The sequence below is a fragment of the Sciurus vulgaris genome, assembly GCF_902686455.1.
Source record: "Sciurus vulgaris genome assembly, chromosome: 8".
NCBI lineage: Eukaryota > Metazoa > Chordata > Mammalia > Rodentia > Sciuridae > Sciurus > Sciurus vulgaris.
The window spans coordinates 54,922,899-54,942,894 of NC_136468.1; the positions used below are offsets into that span (position 1 = coordinate 54,922,899).

The following is a 19,996-nucleotide window of genomic DNA, read 5'->3' on the forward strand; positions in this document are numbered from 1 at the left end:
AGATGGATGTGAGAGCGGTTCACTATATTATTATTATTATTATTATTATTATTTCACTTCTGTATATTTGACATTTTCCATAATAATTTTCTTGGGTTGGGGGTATAGTTCAGTGGTAGAGTACTTGCCTGGCATGTACAAGGCCCTGAGTCTAATCCCTAGCACCATAAAAAGAAAAGAAATTATTTCTATTTAACATATACAAATAATTGAAAATTCAATTTTCTCCTGGTACTGTTTAAATAAGAAAATGTAATTTATTTTGGTTATCAAGAACAGAATTCAATTTGAATAAAAGACTATTATAGTAATATAGGTAAACAGAAAAATGGTGAACACAGGCTTTATGGGAAAACAACTTAGGAAAATGTTCATAATATGTTACAGTGTTTACTAAAAAACAAGTAAGATATAATATTATAGATATGTATGGCACTATGTAAAAATGTAAATATGTGAGACCAAAAATACACTAAAAGGAAATGCAATGAAATGGAAACAAATTCCCTCTGTCAGTGATGAGTTTAAGGTGATTTTTTTGCTTTACACTTTTCTCTACTTAAATGTTTTAAACTTGTAATCGGTAAAAGAAATATGAACGAATGGCATATTATCAGATAATGTAGAAGAGAATGCTTGAACACTTCAGAAGAAATATACACTTGACCAAACTCACATTGAACAAAAGCCCTACACTTGGGTACTGTTAGTCTCCCATACCCTAACATTACACCATAGTCCATCATTACACTGGGGAAAAACACATTCTTTGACTCTGGAAGAGGGTTCTACTTATCTTTCAAGGTTTTCAGGGTTTACTTATTATAGTCAGTATCTTGAGATACATCTTCAGGTAGTTTAAATTCCCTGAAATGTCTAGAAGGTCTAATGATTTTACACTTTACTTGGGGTAAGTCTTGCACACATGAATGCAAAGTCATGAACCTATTTTGCACCTGAGAGTTCACCTCATGAACTAAGAGTTAAGCTTGAAAGCAAATTTCAGAAAGTATTTTCTATGACACAATCTAAAAATAACTGCTTACAACTACCTCAATCCCACAAAATATAATCACAATAATTTGATAGTGTGCTAAGAATTTTTTTCTAATAATTGAAAGTTTTTAATTTTTTTCAAGAGGATGAAAGCTTTCTTAATAAACTACAAAATATTTTAAAACCTCAAAACTGTACAATAGAGGTATCACTGAAAATTGAAATCATGTTCATTTGTGTACTGCAGTATCAAATTTTCCTCCAACAGTAGAAAAATTCACTTACTTTGCTTTGCACAGTCTTGCCTCCATGTTCGATGTGCCTCTCTATGTAATCCGAGGACAACAAATCACTGGAATGACAAGAAGAAAGGATGACTAAAGAGGATCCTGAGAAGTTGAAGTCTCTGAAACTCGAGATCAAGTTCACGCACATCTGCTTTAACGATTCTTTAACTATATTTTAAAACAATGTCAACCCTACAGAGAAAGAACAAACCCAGTATTTCCAAAAATGAGAGGAGGTTGAACTGACAATACCACCTGTCATCCAGTTGCTCATCAGCAGATTGCCTAGGTAATTCTAAGAAACTCCTGTAAACTTCCCTTTCCACCCTGCACTAGAGATTGAATCAGGGGTGCTCTGCCACTGAGCTAACCCTTTTTATTATTTTGAGTTGGGGTCTTACTAAGTTGCCCAGGCTGGCCTAGAACCTAGGATTCTCCTGCCTCAGTCCAGAGTAGCTAGGATATTCATTGTGCACCACATCCAGCTTCAGCACACCTTCATTTTAAAGACATTTTTTTCCTGTTTTTTCCAAACTTCAACTTTTTATCAATAAGTTTAATTGACAACCGTAGCTTACTATTTCTTTATGAGTTATGTGTGTTATTTTTATCTGACAAATTACTAGCTTCCATCACACACAAAAAGGAGAAAATTAAAAGAAATGAAAAGGAATGTACTATAAGCATTTTAAAATAATTTTCTTTTTAAGTCTCTTCTAAACAGTATCTTCTTATATAAATTTAAATATTCATATAACCTTAAATATGCTTTAGTTCTATATGCAAAAAAATTTCCCTTTTAAAAGAGGTACCTCAAGACATAATTTCCTTAAGAAGTCTTAATTTTTTAAAGCAGTAAAATTGTTGATAAATAAAAAGAACATATGAAGTTAATAATGCTACTCCATTTAAAGATATTGAGCCAACTAAAAAATCTTTTTTCAAATACTTTGTAGGTTACCCAGCCAAAATTATCACCATCATAACAGTTAATATCTGAGCACATAGGCCCATCATGATAAGCACCACACCTACAATTGCTTGAAATAAAAATGGATTGTGCAAATATGCATTACATTCATGCAGGCACCATAAGGCTCTAGAATCTGATGCTTATGTTACCATTTAGGAAACCTATAATTATAGCCTAAGTCCATGCTTCATTTGCCTTTGGAATACACTTTCATATTAACTTCATATGGGAATTAACCAGGATGCTCTAAGCTGCAAGCTGCAGAAAACAACTAAAAGTGGCTAAAACAAAAAAGACCTTTATTATCTTGTTAGAAATTCCAGGTCAAGTGTAATGTGAATTTGCCTTTGAGAATATTCTGATTTGTTAGATGAATATATTTGAAGATTATAAAAAATACAGACAAAACCTCTAAAACATTTTAAGTATAGATGAGTAGTTAGTAAGCAAAATTTTGTTATATGTGGGCAGAATTCATATGTTATTACTTCATAGAAAGACCTCATATGTATCATCCATTTACAGAAAGGAATGGATGCTCAAGAGAAAACTAATACATCCATTAGAAACCTAGGTAATAAATGTTTATGATATACTAAATAAGCAAGAGACATTTAACACTCAGGATATACTAAATGTGCATACCCAATCAATATTCGTGAGGTCTTAGTTCAGTCACCCACTTGTGCTACCCAAGGTTTCTTGTCGGGGTCTTAAGCCCCTTTGCTCTCCTCTACCAGCAACAAGGGAAGGGGACACTCCCCAACAAGGCCAGACCGGGATAGGTAGGGCCAACTGACCGTCCGCTCCCAGCCCTCCAGGTGGAGGACAATCAGATGTGTCAGGGAGACCAGTCACAGCAGGAACTTGTTTATTGAGGAAGTCACACAGCTTTTATGTAGGGTGGAGGCCAGGCGGGAACCAATCAGCTTAAAGGTCAGTAAGTCACGGGGGTTCACGCAGGTGAGAGTCCCATAGGACTATATGGCAAGCACGAGCTGATCACTTTGGCGGAACTGTTGTTAACCAATCCCTGACGGGATCCGATTTATCGTCATAAACCTTTGAAACCGCCTTTGAGGCCTTGATCTTGCTCACCCGCCAGGGAGTAAGGAGTCAGCCTGAGTTCCTTAACGTGTCATTAGTCCCAACAGTTTCTCAATTTCAAACCTATGGACATTTTAGGACAGATAATTTTTTGTCTTGGGAGGCTATCTTAGGTATTACAGTATATTTAGTATTACAGTATATTTATATTTAGGGTAGAAGTATAGTGGCTTTTACACACTAGATACCAGTACAGCTCCAACACACCCCAGTCATGACAATAAAAATGTCTCCAAACATAACTAAATGTACACTGGGAGAAGCACTCTGGTTAAGAACAACTGCTAACATTCACTCTTGTTCCATATGGTCTCTGTCCAAGAATCACAAATAAAACCCATGAGTGTTTGTCAGGTTAATTGGCATGCTACAGCTGCTGACCAGGCATACTTGCCCTGTGTCTTTCATATACAGCAATTAGGTGCCTCTAGTTCAGGGCACCGGCCATCTGTGAGACTTGCCCAAACCTCCTGGTGCTGATTACCAAATTATCAGTGGGGAAGACAAGTACAGCAGAGAAACAGGATACTCGAACACTATACACTCTAGGATTAGCTGGCGTGGTCCTTCTTACCCAAGTGCACCCTATGCTGAATACAGGATATGCCCATCCTTTTCCTCTTATTTCCCACTGTGTGCTTAAGTAGATTTAACAAAGTTCAAGTTGAGGATCTCAGTATGGTTTGTGGAGGTTTTCTGCCTCCTGACCTCTGGGAGAGCTCTCCTGGTAGCATACTTGGAGGCTACCATTGCATCAAAGCAAATTTCCCAATAAAGGCACTTCAAGGGTTGGTTCATGTGGTAGCTCAGCACCAATTAATACAATCAAGAGTGTGTTCAACTTTCTGCTGTCATCAATCAGTATGGAGGTGGACCTGTTCTCTTAATTGTCTCTTCTCATGACCTTAACATAGCTGTTGAAATTCAAAACATCTCATGAAGATAAAAAATATCTCATGGTTAAAAAACAAAAAGTCTTGTATTTCTTTAAAAGAATGAGTAAACACTTCACAAAAAGCACCTAGCATTCATCTTCTCTAGTATCTTATGCAAGAATTATATTATATGACTACTCAAGAGAGTTGAACTGTATTAGGGGAAAGGCGGGTAGTGGAGAGAATAGCTTTGTACAGCCAATCAACAGCTGTCTTTCTTCTTCTTCTTTTTTCATGGTTATGTCACATATTTTTCAAATTTCCAAGGACTTCTGACAAAATAGTGAAGCAGCACAATAGAAACCTGCCTCTAACAAAATTAGTAATTACTCCAGCATCCTCATCGCCGCAGCCTGCTAACCAAGCCCAGAGTTAAAACAGAAGAGGTGGCAGCTAAATTTTTGCAGAAGACTGTCCCCTGGCCTTGCTACCAGTCTGAAACAACAGCCCCAGAAGTGAGAGAAACACTACCTCAGGAAGGCAGTGTTTATCAGCACACTCAGCCAGGTTCCTTCTCTGGGGAATCTGAAAGAGTAAATGAAGAAATGAAAAAAAACAAACAAACAAACAAAAAATCCTTCAGTTGATGAAAGAAAGAGAAGCAGAAAAACAGAAATAAGCAGGGAGTTGAGAGAAATCAAGTTGTACCACTAGTGAATATCAAAGTGAAAATCCCAAATCTCTGCAGCTGAAGTCCACGAACCCAAAACAGCCCATCCCTGCTGTTGGGCTTCCCTGGAATCCTGTCTCCACCACTGTCACGAAATTAAATTCCCATTATCAAGCTAGCATGAATGAAATCAAAAGCACCTAAGCAAAACACTCCACAGAGGACAGCAGTCGTAGCAGTAGTAATAGCAATGATAATTTTTTAAATAAACAACTTTTAAGTCGTCCAGGTTTTCAAATTTCAAGGGAACATTTCCCTTTGAATTATAAAATCTAGGCATTAAGAGAGCATGAGTCACTGAAGGAATTTAATTACAGCAAAGAAAAACATTCTGCTGGGGAATTATGCAGCTATTCCTACCAAGCCTCTATATCTACAAGTATTGCTAGAAAATGTTCCATGTCATTTAAACCAAAAACAGCCCAGGCAATTTGGTTTTGTTTGTTTGCAGTATTGTGAAAGTATGCTAAGTATTGTTATTTTAATTATTAGGCTGAAAAACCTCCTATTTAAAAATGCCACTGTTCCTTCTACTGAAGCATAAAATCCTCCTTACTTGAATCAAGTCTGAGAACACAAGTAAATCTCTTGAAGTCTCCTGAAGTAGAGATAAGCAAATCTACCTGCTGTTCTTTTTCTTAGAGCATCCATTATTTATTAAGTGAGGAGCTCCTCATATCATTTTAAGTGGAAACAAACAGAAGTTCTCCTTAGCATAGACAAAGTTTTACTTCACTCTGTATAGATAAGGTAGAATTCATTCCATGCTAACAACTTATTCAATACTTATGTGTGTGAAAGCGTCTTCTTGACCTTTGAAAGACAGAAATAAAAACTATTTTCAATCAAATTCAAAGGCCACTCATTTTCTAAAAGAAGAGATGGTTTTATAATTTAAAAATATATTCTGAGTCCCCTCCCAATTCTTTCTTTTCATTTACATGCCATGGGAAGCTTGGAATAAACAAAACAAATACAATGTAAACATTGCCAATCACAATAATGACTATCCTTTGTCTAGTGAGCCACTCATGAATCAGAGGCAGCTATTACAGTACAAAAGTTTTGGAGTACATTTGATTTTTCCATCTAACAGCTGCCATTTACTACTATATAACATTGGTCAAATTATTTAACAATTATGAACATAATTTACCATGTCTCAAATGAACATCATAAAGTTGGTACGGTATTAAGCCAGAGCATAAGTACTATCAATAACCAAATACCTACCATTTATTCACTGCCATTTACCCCTGTCTTATCTACATAAGCCAGTTTACATTCCATGATCCATAATGATAATCTCCCAGTCATACAGAGTGTCCTTATGCCCTCTCTCTCCCTTTCCATTTTACTAACTTGGCTAAACATCAACTGTGGTAAAACTTAACTCTTCTATAAATCAAATCTAACTCCAAGAAACAGAACATCTGAGTGATCACAGGTTCAATTTAGCTATAAATAGACCCCTCAGCACAACATTGCCCATAAGCCTATTATATTCTAGTCTCTTACTCTGAGAAGACCCTTCTGAATATCTCTCTTCTCAAATCTCCAAAGGGGTCCTGCATCACTGGCCCCTAATGATGACTTCACTTTTCTATATTCACAGAGAAAATGTGAACAGATGAGCACTGCCTCACCTTTCCAATCTACCTGCACCCTGTTTCTGAGCCAGACTCTACTAGGATGTTGAATAGGCATCTTAAACTCAACATATTTGATGCATAACTCTGCTAGCCAAATCCCAGTGTTCAGATCTATAGTCAAAAATGTATCGTAAGTAATAATTCGACTGTGAAGAAAACTTGGGGACATCACCTTAATCAAACAATCACAGTGAACATGACCAGTAAAGGAACAAACCAAAATCATGTGCTTCTAAAGTGAAGCACTAAGGACGACATATCATTTACAATATTCACAATAAAATGCATAAGAAAGCAACCAATGAGTTGAACAAAAAAACACCTGATCTTCCAATAATTTTCAAAGAAACAGTCTCAGAGCTAAGATCAAATCCAAGGTGCTACAAAATATCACCTCGAGGTGACAAATCAACTCAAGGATGTGGCTGCATAAACTTTTGCTAAGACCTTGGGAAGACATAGGCTGTTTTGCCTAGACCATACATCACCTCTCTAAAAGAGGTTCTAAGATTCATAAGACCTAACTACTCAGTAAGACAACAGGGCTTCTAAGGACCTTGGGTGTGTGTGTTTCTGGGAATCAAACGCAGGGTATCACACACGCTAGGCAAGTGCTCTACCAATGAGCTACATCTCCAAGGCCCCTGAGAATCGTATAGGTACATCTCACAGAATTAAGAATCTTGAGGGAATTATCCCACAGAACTTTAACTCACAGTACAAAGAGAGGGACCTAGCTCAGAAAGACTTGCAGGTAGTTTTAACTAATAGGGTAAATGTAAATGACATTCACACAAAACTGGCCAAGTTTTTAAGAGAATTATATCACTAGATCCACCAATAGATTGGACCAAAATGGACAGTTCAAATTTTTATTGTCATTAAAGCAAGTCTAGAAAGTTACTTAACTTGAAGCCTGGGACGTTTCTTAAGGAAATAAATTGTAACTCAGAGAATAGAGCCAAGAACCACAAAATACCATTTCCAGGAAGAGGAACAAAGCCTTAATCAACATACATTCCTTTTCCCCAAAGCAGAGGTAACTGAAGACATACCTGTCTCAATATCAGAATTTAAATGAACCAGTAACTACTTGGCAGCTTCTATTTCCACCCTTTTTGAACAGGATTATCTCCTGTAATCATCCTGACCCTCTCTGTCCTGTATCTTGAGTGTTTAGAATAGATAACTTATCTTTTCATTTCAAAGGTCTGTACTATACCAAAGTCATCCCTACCCTTCCCCATGCAATAGCCTTATTCACACTTGGACCAGATTCTGATGATGAGAACCTGAACCTTAAGTTTGCTCCTGATGCTACAATGAAATGAGATATTTCAGGGGTCTTTGAAGGAATTCAGTATATTCTGCATGTGTGAAAGATGTGAATAATTTGTGGCCAAAGGATGGACTGCGGATGATTAAAGACAGCTACATATTCTTTGTCACTCTTCTCATGCAAAGTGCAGACCATTCTCTTCCCTTTGAACCTGAGCTGACTCTCATACAAAGAGGCAGAAATGATACTACGTAACATCTGAGATCTGGAACTCTCCTTTTTTGAATCCAACCACCAGGCTGTCAGAATGTCTAAGCAACCACATACAAAGATCCATGCATTTTTGGAGGAGAACCAAATCCCTTGCTGATAGCCCCGCTTGAATTTCCAATGAATGCTGGCAACAATTTCAAAGCATGTGATGAAGGCCACTTTGCATCTTCCAGACATAACAGTACACCAACTAAAATGGCTAGAAGTGTACCTACCCAGTTAACCCACAAAACTGCAAAATATTACACTGTAAGGCAATAGGCTGATCTTTCCTTCCTATTCTAACATTCACTGATTGTTTTATTGCACAAAATCAACATTATGTTTTCCTTAGAGCAGTCTCTAGATGTTTAATGTAATTTATTGGGGATAATATAAATTTAAAAAAATAAAAATTTCAAATATGATTATAATCCATTCAGTGAAAATAGGAAAAATCCCATAGGTCATGGGTCACAATGATAATCAAAGATTTCATTAGGTGTTTCAGTTATGTAAAGCTTATCAAAGAAAAACACTCTTAAAATGTAAGCTTTAAAGATGCAAACTTCTGTTGGGCACGGTAGCACATGCCTATAATCCCAGCTATTCAAAGGGCTGAGGCAGGAGAATTACAAGCTCAAGACCAGCCTGGTCAACTTAATGAGAGTGTGTCTCAAAATGAAAAATGAAAAGGGCTTTACCAGCTTAGTGGTAAAGCACTCCTGGTTTCAATCCCCACTATGATAGATTGATAGATAGATAGATAGATAGATAGATAGATAGATAGATAGATAGATAGATAGTTTCATTTTTTTCTTAAGAAGGATAAGAAAATTTTAATTTAGAAAGTTTTTTTTTTAAAGAAAATACTCTTCTCCATTCTATTTACCTCTCCCCCAACTCATTACCAATTCATCTTCTTTTATTTTCTTACTCTCTCTAATCAAGAATTAACCTTACAGATAGATCCTTTTGGCAAAGTAATGCCTGGACTTTCAGACCACTGAATATTTATCACCTAGCCTTAAGCTCTGTTTGTGCTAAAACTGCTATCTATTTCCTCAACATGTAATAACTGGTATTTAAAAATTCCTATTTTGTTTAAACTAAATTAAATTGAAATGACAAAAGAGAATTAAAAGCTTACCCACAATCTACTTTTTGGATGAAAAATTCATTTCATTGATTTCCAATCTGTAAACATAAAAATTCCTTTTCTGCTGAGTTATGCATATACAAAGGATTTTTTTGTACTGAAAGGTGAGGCTATTTTAGTTATGTTTTACTGAGTAAATCACAATCTGATGAAACTTGTCAGGGAGCTTTCTGTATGTTAGAACTTGGGCACTTACAGTGAATGTGTTTAGGTGAAAGTTGAGATGAGAACCAAGGTAGATCTTAGCTCTTACTAAGATCTTTATTTACAGTAAAGCAAAAGTTTCCAAGCCTGGCTTTGCAGCAGAATCACAAGATTAAAAATAAAAAGCCTGGGCACCTCCAAACCTTACAAACCAGAATCTCCAAGCTTTACTTTGATATTTTTTTAAAAAATGTCATCCGGACTTGAAAGTATAATCAAATTAACAGTTTACAGAGAGTCTGGTAAAATTCTGTTAACACACAGTTGTGTGTTGGCATATTCTAATCATTCTGACTCATTACCACTTTGAAAGACAAAGAAACCATGGAACATAAGAGAGCAAAGCACTTGAATGGAGCCCTGGTGAAATGCAAGGTAGATTCTCAACCGAGGGGGACCCGTCCCTTTCCACCATAGCTAAATCAAGGATTAACTTTCAAAGAAGAAAACTGATGGACTTACTTCAAAAATTGACTTAGATTACCTATGAGTATCCTAGGAATAGAATATTTTGGTGTTTAAAACATGTTGAACTTTGGAGATGTTGTTAAAATAAATTGTATTCTCTGAAGAGTCCAAATTTTATAATTTTAATTACTTAAAAATTGGACTCAGCAAGACAGAGCTAGCCTCAAGTTTTCTCTATAAATTGCTAACTGACTACTAAGCATCTTTATATCTTTCTTTTTTCTCCTTCCTCTTCACATTCATATTCTGGGAGCAAGACCATAACCATTGATCAAACTCCATCACCAGAAATCAAGAAGAGCCATGTACTCAAAGTAAAACTGCTTCCCACACCCACCAGCATGACCCCTGGAGCAGAAATCAAGTGGGAGTCCCAAATTCCGCCTGTTCCTGGCAAGAGAGCACCTATCACCTACCACCACCAACACTCACAGCCTCATCATGTTGATCTGCTTTAGAATGTCAAGACTAATCTAATCCCTGCCTTTATCTTAATTTATGCCTGTCACTGTAAAAAGCTTCACTCCCAAGTCACCCCTCATCTCCAGCCCTGTCCCCTTCTCCCACAATTCAGAACCTCCAGATACCCTTTGATAATGCTTTTTTAGAACTCACATATGACCAGTAGCAAAATCCCTTATTTCTAACCTTTTCTTTGAGTATCTGCTTCATCATCTTACTCTAAGAATCAACTTTATCTTGCAGATACTGTTACATCTGCAGCCCCCACTTAAGGGGGCTTCTCTAAGGGAGTCTAATGGCAGAAGATGTACCCATCTTTCTTCTTATTGCTATGTTGTGCTATTTTCCTTTGTTCCACTAATATTCTCCCACTTTGTATCCCGAGTCATCAGATTACACTACCTATCACCCATCCGGGTAATCACAAATTCCCAGTCACTTCCCTTCATTCCCTGAAAATTTTAGTTCCTGATTTATGATCACACTCTGCAACACTATTCCTATTGCACTTACTGGTGATTTTGACATCTTCTTGAGTGACCTGTTCAATTCTAGCTTCATTGCACCTTCATCTCATCTCATTCAATGACCTCCTTTCTTTCTCACCTACCTAACACCATGGTCAACCTTTCACCGACCATATTCTTAACTTCCAGTCTCTCATTTTTTGACCATCTCCATTCATTCTAGCTTTCTCCTCAACTCTCTATTTCAATCTTTTGACCCATAAATCATTGAGTATATTTCCATTTCACTGTTCACCTCCCTCCTGTCTCCTCCCTTACCTTACTCAGCTTAAATTACTATTCATTGCTTTGCAAACCTCCTTACCCATCGCCTAACATATGATACTCATCCAGCCAAACCAATCTGGATTTAAACAATCTGTGATCTGCTCCATGCCTGCTCAGTGCAACTGAATGAAGCTGAAGAGTAGCATATCATCTGGCAAACCATGGTTACTTTATCCTAATGGAGACTAAGCTCGAGTAGTCCCGTAAAGTTGCCTGACAATCACATCCCATTTCATTCAGATATTCACTTCCCACTGTGTCTCAACATATTCCATATCTTCTCCTCTCTCCTCAAGCTTTCAACATCTGCCCACCCACTCCCATTCATTTTAAGATGAACTTACTTCCTAGAGCACTGAGAAAACAAAACAACAACAACAACAAAATACATTCCACAGACTCCCACTACTACATCTCTCTACCTACATGCATCTGCGTTCATATTCTCAGTCTTCCCTCCTGTTACCAGGAGTTAGCTATCCATGTAATTCTCCAAAGCCAACCCTTTCCAGACCCTGCTCATGCACCATATCCATCCGTTTCTTGCCTACCAAAGACAAGAACCAGAAATTCCACTTTCTCCTGATCATCAAATTCTCCCTTTCCTATAGCTATATAAATTATTATTTCTCCCATTCAGAAAAACAAGATGATTCTCCTTACACCATTTTCCTATCCAATTACTACTTCATTTCCCTCTGCTCAGTAATCAAAACTACTGGAAAGAACTGCTCATACTCGATATCCTTCCTTTCTCACTTCCCTTATTTCTTGAACCCATCTAATCAGATTTTCATATCACTTCACCAAACTTGTTCTTAAAATGGTTACTAATCACCTACCCTTTTTTGTTAAATGCAATGTGGATTCTTAGTCCTAATCTTACTTGACACTACATTTGACACAGCTGATCGCCTCTTGCAAATGATTCTTTAAATTTCCTGCCAGGCTCCACACTCTCCTTATTTTTCTTCTTCTCTTCCTGCTTCTTCTCGGTCTCCTTTGCTGGTTTTTTCTCATCTCCCCAGCCTCTGTTTACCCAAGGTTCAGTCTTTGGTCCTCTTCTTTTCTTTTCACACTTACTCCCATGGTGACTTTTGTCTAATGTTTTCCTCTTAAATAATATTATATACTGATGTCTTCAGATTTATAGCTCTAGATTAGAATTCTCTGAACACCAGAATCACATAATCAACTATATAATCAACACCTCCTCTTGCTTATCATACATGTGCACTTCATACTTAATATTCACAAACTGGAACTCCTGATCTTGCTTGACAAACAAGATGGTCCTACAGTCTTCCCATTTCCATAAACAACTGTCTCATCATTCCAGTTGCCCTGGCCCAAAACTATGGAGTAATCACCAACTCTTCAATTTCTATTACATCCAATATCCAATTGATCAAAGAATTTTGTCAACTCTGTTTTCAAAATATTTTCAAAATAAAACCATTTCCATTGCCACCAACTTGGCCTGAGTCATCATGATATCATGGCTGGCTTATTGCAATACTTAAGATCTATTATCTGTCAATGATTGCCTTATCATCTAGGTGAAGAACACAACAGTTCCATCATTAATAAGAATACAGATTAACAGGCATTATTATATGCTGTTGATGATAGTTAAGTATTGCTTTCCTTTGAGAAAGGAAACTCAAAATTTAGTATAAAACTCAAAACTCCTAATATTTTTTGCACCCAAGAATCTAATGAAGAAAATAAATGTAGAAGATATCTTATGACATTTTCAAATGAAATATTATTAGAATATCAAGTTTTGACAAAGCTACTGAAGAATCACAAGCATCTAATAACACTGTGATCATAGCTTTGTAAAACTTTCACAGAGAGCAATTTGACTATATATATTAAGTAAGTTTATACTTTTTTAGACTGAAATTCTGTCTGAGAATTTAACCTAATAAAATAATTTTGAATGTGTACAGATGTTTAGCAATAAATATTGTCAATAAAACATTATCACAGAGAAACTCTGGAAACAAGATCCAAGAAGCTATTACATAAATAAATAAGATACAAAGAATTTACAATGCAACATTCTGCTAAAACTAACATATAATAGAAGATACTAAAATATAATATCTTCTTAAAAAGTGTTTCACATTTTGCAAAAGAAAGGAAAATCTATATATGTGAATGAAAAAGAAAAGAGGCATACATTAAAATGATACTAGTGCTTATCTTTGGGTAGTAAAATTACTGCTATATTAATCTTACTTGTCTTCTGCACATTATCTAAAATTTCTATAATAAATATTACTGCATTGATAAGAAAAATGAATTTTGAAATGCATTCACAAAGCCATTGAGAAAATTATTTTCCATCCATTTAGTGAAAAATAATAAAGATAATAAAACTCTTTATTAAGGGCTCATATTAACAGAAAAATGCTTCTTAATGTTTAAAAAGAAAATCAGAAATTATAGAGTGAGAATATAACAATTATGTGAATAAAACAATACAAAGAAAAAAATAACTAGAAGGAAATGCTTCCATGTATGCATAAATATCACCTTTGGTGGCACTTATTTTTTTGCTTTAAACAGGTTCTTAGGAATATTTATAACCACATTTATCAAAAAGAAGTAAGCCTATACTTCTAATTCTTCTTTTTCCAATTTTAAAATTGCTAGAAATAATGAAAATCATGGTTAAAATTTTTAAACCCTTATTACTATTACTACTATTATTAATAATACTGATACTACTGATTAACTGCTTTATATGCAATGATTCCTTTAATCTATATGACAATCTTGTTAAGAAGGTGTTGTTAATATTTCCATACAGATGAGGAAGCTGAAGCATAAAGACGTGAAAGTAACTTCCTCAAGAGAATGCAGGTAGTAGTAAGTGGCTGAGCCAGGATCCTAGTTCAGACAACCTAATCCCAGGCTCATTCTCTTGACCACAAAAACCAACTCCAACATGTGTATTTTTTCCTGCTTCCACAGTCTTCTCTTTTGGTGCCATACATATGGCCACATATGCTACCAAATCAACCCCAAATTTTTCAATAAATAATTTTTCTTCAATATTAGCAAATACAGCAAATACTCTATCAATTTTTTTTTTCCTTAGCTTCCACCCTCCTGCTCACACAGGGACTAACTGATCTCTGGGTTTGTTGATCAGCTGTCATAATGGAATTATCTTTACCATGATCCTAGGAATTCCCTTTGCTGCACTCTTCACTGTTATTCTGTTTTGTGTATCCTACATCTTCATCTTTCTGGACCTTCTTCCTTTTGTTTTGCTGGAGCTCAGTCTCTGGTATCTTCCAAATAAGGAATACATAATGTTAATTTATTTTAGCACTTGCAAATACAGTTGCTGAGCATTTACTTTGATGGATGGTTTGGATTTGTAGGCACAGAAATCCTGCAAGATTTACACAGTATTTCTCCACTGTCTGTTGCTCCTAGTATTACTAAAAAGTCTGATCTACTCTGATTCTGATCCTTCCAATGTGATCTGTTTTTTCTCTATAGAAACTTTTCTGAAAAAAATTTAAAAAGAAACAAAGTTAATGAAAATAAAGTTTTTTTAAAATTTTTTTTAAAAAGAAACTTTTCTGATTGTCTCTTTTCTCTCCACTATTCTAAAACTTTATAGTTGTATGCTTTCGTGTGGAATTTCTTCTATTTACTGCCCTGGGCATTCAATTGGCCCTTTCAATCTAAAAATTCATATTCTTTAGTTATAATTAATTTTATTATTTCTTTGATAATTTTCTCTGTACTGTTTTCCTGGGACTCTTACTATTCAGATACTTAATCTCCCAGACTGATCCTCAAAGTTTTATCTTTTCTTTCCTGGTTTCCTTATCTTAATTTTTCCCCTGGTACTGAGATTGAACTGGTACTTTACAACCCAACGTTTTTTATTTTTTGAGACAAGGTTTCACTAAATTGCTCAGGCTATTTCTTGAACTTGCCATCCTCCTGACTCAGCCTCCCAGGTCCCTGGGATTATAGGAATACACCACCCTGACTCATTTCTTCATCTTTTGTCCTATCTTTGTGGGAGACTTGTTTCTTCCAATTATATCATTCAAAACTTCTACTGATGTTTTTATTATTTATATTATTTTTTCTAATTTTTTTTCCTCTGGATGTTTAATACCATTTCCTTGTTTCACTATCTCCCTGAATATTTTATTATAGGTCGGGTGTTTAAAGATTGTCTTCTGTTCCTTGCCTTTTCTTTCCTTCAGCTGAATTCTCTTCTGTTTTCTCTTCCCTCTTGCTTTTTTGTGGATGTTCTCCTTAAATCTCTGGTAATCCTTTGCTCTCATTGTTCAAAGTGAAGCACTAATCACTGCCTATGAAGTGAAGAGCAACAGGGTTGTGATAGGCAGGGCTCTCTAGAGGGGGCAGAAATGTCATTAGGAAAATCCAAATGACAGTGTCTGAGCATTCTTTACCAGGAAATTATCACTTTGCTCAGTTAGTAAGCTTCCTATCTCCTGGTTGCATAGTACAAGACTGATGCCAACATTCAGAGAACCAAGTGAGAGTCCAGGGTTATGGGCCCCTGATTCAATATGCAGACATGGTTACAGCCTCCTGTTCTCAGCATAACGCTCACCCCGAGCTGTCTACATTCCCAATCCAGAGGAGGTTGTTCCTTCAAACAGAAATCCTCCTGCTCCTGCCAGGAGAATGGAGATGCATTTTCCCTGGTCACTAGACCACAGAAGAGAATGGGGCTTCTAACTGCCCCTTACAAAGTTTCGAACTCAGGTGCAACACATTACATGTTATATATGCTATTTATTAAAATTCTCTTTCTGACATTTTGATTTCCATATTTTAAGCTTTATGCTTTTCAAGGCTGCTTTGTTTCTAATTAATGGAATTCCAATAGTAGCTTTGACACTGTAGGTTCTTCCAACTGCTGGGGAAATCCATCACAATGAAAAGAAAATGTCCCTTCCCTTACAGCACAGGATAGCAAGGACTAACATATGTCACAGAATAGGCTTCACAGCATTATTTTCAACAACAGATCCTTGTCCAGAATCCAGACATGAAAATATGCTATAACTCTGAAAGTAAGCATAGCCTCTAAAACAAAAAAGTATAATTCTGTTTGGTTTCCTTAATAATCTGTTACCCTATTAATCACATTTAAACAGTTATTTCTGCTTTCTGTAAAGCATAAATAATTGTTATGCCAAAAAAGTAGTATTGGCACTTTTCTCTCCTCCCATATGTTTATAGATGTAGAACAAAATAAAACAACTACAACTGTCTGCTTTTCGATTTTAAAACAAATTTTAGGGCTTATATCTTTTAAAGTTAATATAATCTGCTTCTCTTTTTAGCCCCAAATCACATTCCAGTTTTCTGAGGTATCTGGTGTCTCTGTTTCTAGACTCTTTTACAGTTTCTCATTGAAATTAGGACTCAGTTTTTCCCATTCTGTTAAGTCCTTCATTACTTATCCATTCTTGTTAGAGCTTCTGAAATTTTATTGATGACCCTCATTGGTTCCTGAGAGATGACTGTACCCTCACTGTCATTACAATGGTTCAAAGATACAAGAGTTCCGTCTGCCATGCCTAATCAGAAATACCAGGTCACTTATTTTTTTTTTTAAGATTTGTTATTTTTTTTTAATTAACCTTTATTTTATTTATTTATTTATTTTTAAATAAATGTGGTGCTGAGGATCGAACCCAGTGCCTTACCTGTGCTAGGCAAGAGCTCTACCACTGAGCTACAACCCCAGCCCTCATTTTAAGTGTTTAATTTTTCTATCATAAGAATATTTTTTATGATGGGAAATTATTGGATTAAACCTGATCCAGGGAAATCTAGGTAATACGAACATGAAAGATAAGAAAATTACATTTTACCATTTGTCTGAAAACTGCAATCCTTAAAAGGTGACCTTCTGCCCGCTCTCATTTCATTTGACATTTAGCTGTCATTTCCTTACCTATCTTTCAATTCTAGCTGATATCAGTCAATTTATAATTACATTGATGAACAAATGGTAAGTATACCAAGTCAAGCAATTTTATTTTGGTTCCACTAAAATATCTGTTTCTTCACAGTACCAGAATGTTACAATAAATAATGAAATAGGCTTTTGTAAAATGTTATAACAGAAATGAACAGTCAGTTGAGTGTTGCCAATTTCCAAACTGTCATTTTGAGATCATCTTCACTTATGCCAGTGATATTGCAATTACTCAAAATGTTGTTAAAATTTCTTCTTTGGAATTGCCTTCAGAGACAAAATGACACATGAGAAAACCAGTCACAATATTTCCTAACCATATCTTGTGAGTAACAAATACAGGTTAGAGACCTCAGATTAGAGATTCTCAATCCATAATTAGTCAGGCTAGTCATTCATACTAGTAGAAAGATGATTCTGGATGGCTTTCTGGCTGTTTCCAAAACTCAAACATACCCAACCGATGTTATTCCACCACCAAAACAGTTCAGAAAATGTGCTATAGACATTGATAGCAAACCCCAAAGATGTAACATTGATATGAGTAATGGAACTGTTACTGTCATAAATGCAATGCCTTCCTAGAGTGACAACAGTAAAGGGGCACCGATGGTTGGGGATGTAGATTGGTCACAGAGCATTTGTCTAGCATGATCAAAATCCTGGGTTCAATCCCCCCTACAAAAAAATAAGAGGAGGGTGGGTAAGCTCACTTGACTGGCCATGTTTTTAAAAGCTGATTAAAATATCCCAGTACCTCACAATCACTCCTAAACCAACTTAAATGGAAAGAAAATGAATCAGGATCATGACAACATGACCTACTTAGAATCAGTTTCTATATTCTAAGAGTTAATAATCACATAGAAACTACAAACATAAAAGTTAAATACACTTTTCTGTCCTATTCTCTTAATTTTACAATATTATCTTTAGGAAAACCTTTTATGAGTAATTTTCTTGTGGAAAATGACTGAACTTTTTGCATCTGACAAGATGCTAAAGAAGATAAGAACAAAAGGGAGAAAGTGTCACATACATCAATTGTGAATGTCTACACTCCAGAGGATTGATTATCTAAGGTCTTTGTATTTGGCACTTCTTTTCATAATTATCTGATGAACCATTGTTTTCCTCTCAATCTAAATTCAGCAACCAACCCAGCAAAAGGAAAAACAGTGTTTTCATTGCTGCTTTCCATCCATAAATTTCAAATTATGTTTTCATAGAGAGGAAATCAACACATAATGGTTAGCCTTCATCATCAGTGATTGAGGAATAAGAAGAGACTCTGAAACAAAATAATCTCTATACAAACATCCAAATGAAAAGGAACTAAGATATATCTCCATGACTGATCTATTCTTCCTGTGGCTCTTTCTAGTTATCACTCTAATTTTAGAATTCAGTATCAAATGAATTAAGCATGGAGGAGGAATATTTTAATAAAAGTTAAGCACTGTCCTAGCCTATTAAGTTAAGAGGATGACAAAGAAAGTACCTATGAATATTCTATGCAGATGTACCAAGAAGTACAAAACTATAAGTGTTAACAGGGACTCCATAAATATTAAAAAATTGCAATGAAATGAAATTAAATGTACGTGAGAACTAGGGATTGCACAGGACTAAAAGGATATTTCTCAAAATACTTCAGAGTCATCTGGGGTTTTTTTTTATGTGCAGATTCCTGGGCTGTGAGAAATGGTATGAGAGCGGTTAAAGTCTTAGATAATTGGCAACCCAAAGGGCAAATAAACATTTGTGGTTGTCAGAGGCTAGAGACTAGGATACTGGGTTATCACGGTTCAAGGAGAGATAACCATAGCATGTGGAAATGAACCAAGAAAACACAAATAACAGTTTTATCAGTAAAAACAATGATTCTTTGCTTTCTAGCTTCCTGTTTATCAGTGTTTTCAAACATGGTCAGATCCTGGGAATAAGGTCTTGAAGACAGAGGACGGTTGCATTAATTGGAGAAACAGAAGAAACAAAAAGTACGTCTTTTATATTTAATGAGTTTGAACAGCATATTCCTTTATAAAGACCCTACATAACCAGTTATGGTAATGTACAGCCTGTAATTCCAGCTACTTGGGAGGCTTAGGCAGGAGGATCACAAGTTCAAAGCCAGCCTGGGCAACACAGTAAGACCTGCCTTAATATAAAAAGTAAAAAGTGTTGGAGATGTAGATGAGTGATCCAGCACTTGCCTGGCATGCAATAGGCCCTGGGTTCCATTCCTGGTACAACAAAAACAAAAATCTATCAATCAAATCTATCAATCAAGGACTACAATATTAGGGTATTGATTTAAACCCAGAGGGAAAAGAGTCATAGTCTCTTTTTTATTTATTTATAGAAATAAAAATAATGAACTACATATTTTTGAATTTAGAATAATAAAATTTAAAATACATTTTTCACAATGAAGTGAACAATTTGGATTAAATGAGCACGAAGCCAGACGAGGTGGCACACACCTGTAATCCCAGCAGCTGAAGACACTGAGGCAGGAGGATCATGAGTTCAAAGCCAGCCTCAGCAAAAGCGAGGCGCTAAGCAATTCAGTGAGACCCTGTCTCTAAATACAACACAAAACAGGGCTGGGGATGTGGCTCAGTGGTCAAGTGCCCCTGAGTTCAATTTCCAGTACCACCCCCACCCCAAAAAAAATAATGAAAATTCCATCTAACTCTCAAAATTCTGACATGAATTTGTATCAATTCATCTAAAAACACACTGACTGGTTCT

General features: G+C 35.8%; 1 protein-coding gene across 17 annotated transcripts in view; it reads right to left on the reverse strand.

The window, feature by feature from the left end:
* Nucleotides 1–19,996, reverse strand: part of ADAM22 (ADAM metallopeptidase domain 22) — a gene marked incomplete at its 3' end in the record, with an annotated part of 216,953 nt that overhangs the window by 109,224 nt on the left and 87,733 nt on the right. For all 17 annotated transcript variants that reach the window (XR_013765860.1, XM_079151665.1, XM_079151666.1 and 14 more), the window contains exon 4: nt 1,282–1,348. Coding sequence is in view for 16 of the 17 variants with exons in the window: in XM_079151665.1 (XP_079007791.1) it covers nt 1,282–1,348 (67 nt within the window). The remainder of the gene's footprint in view (nt 1–1,281; nt 1,349–19,996) is intronic.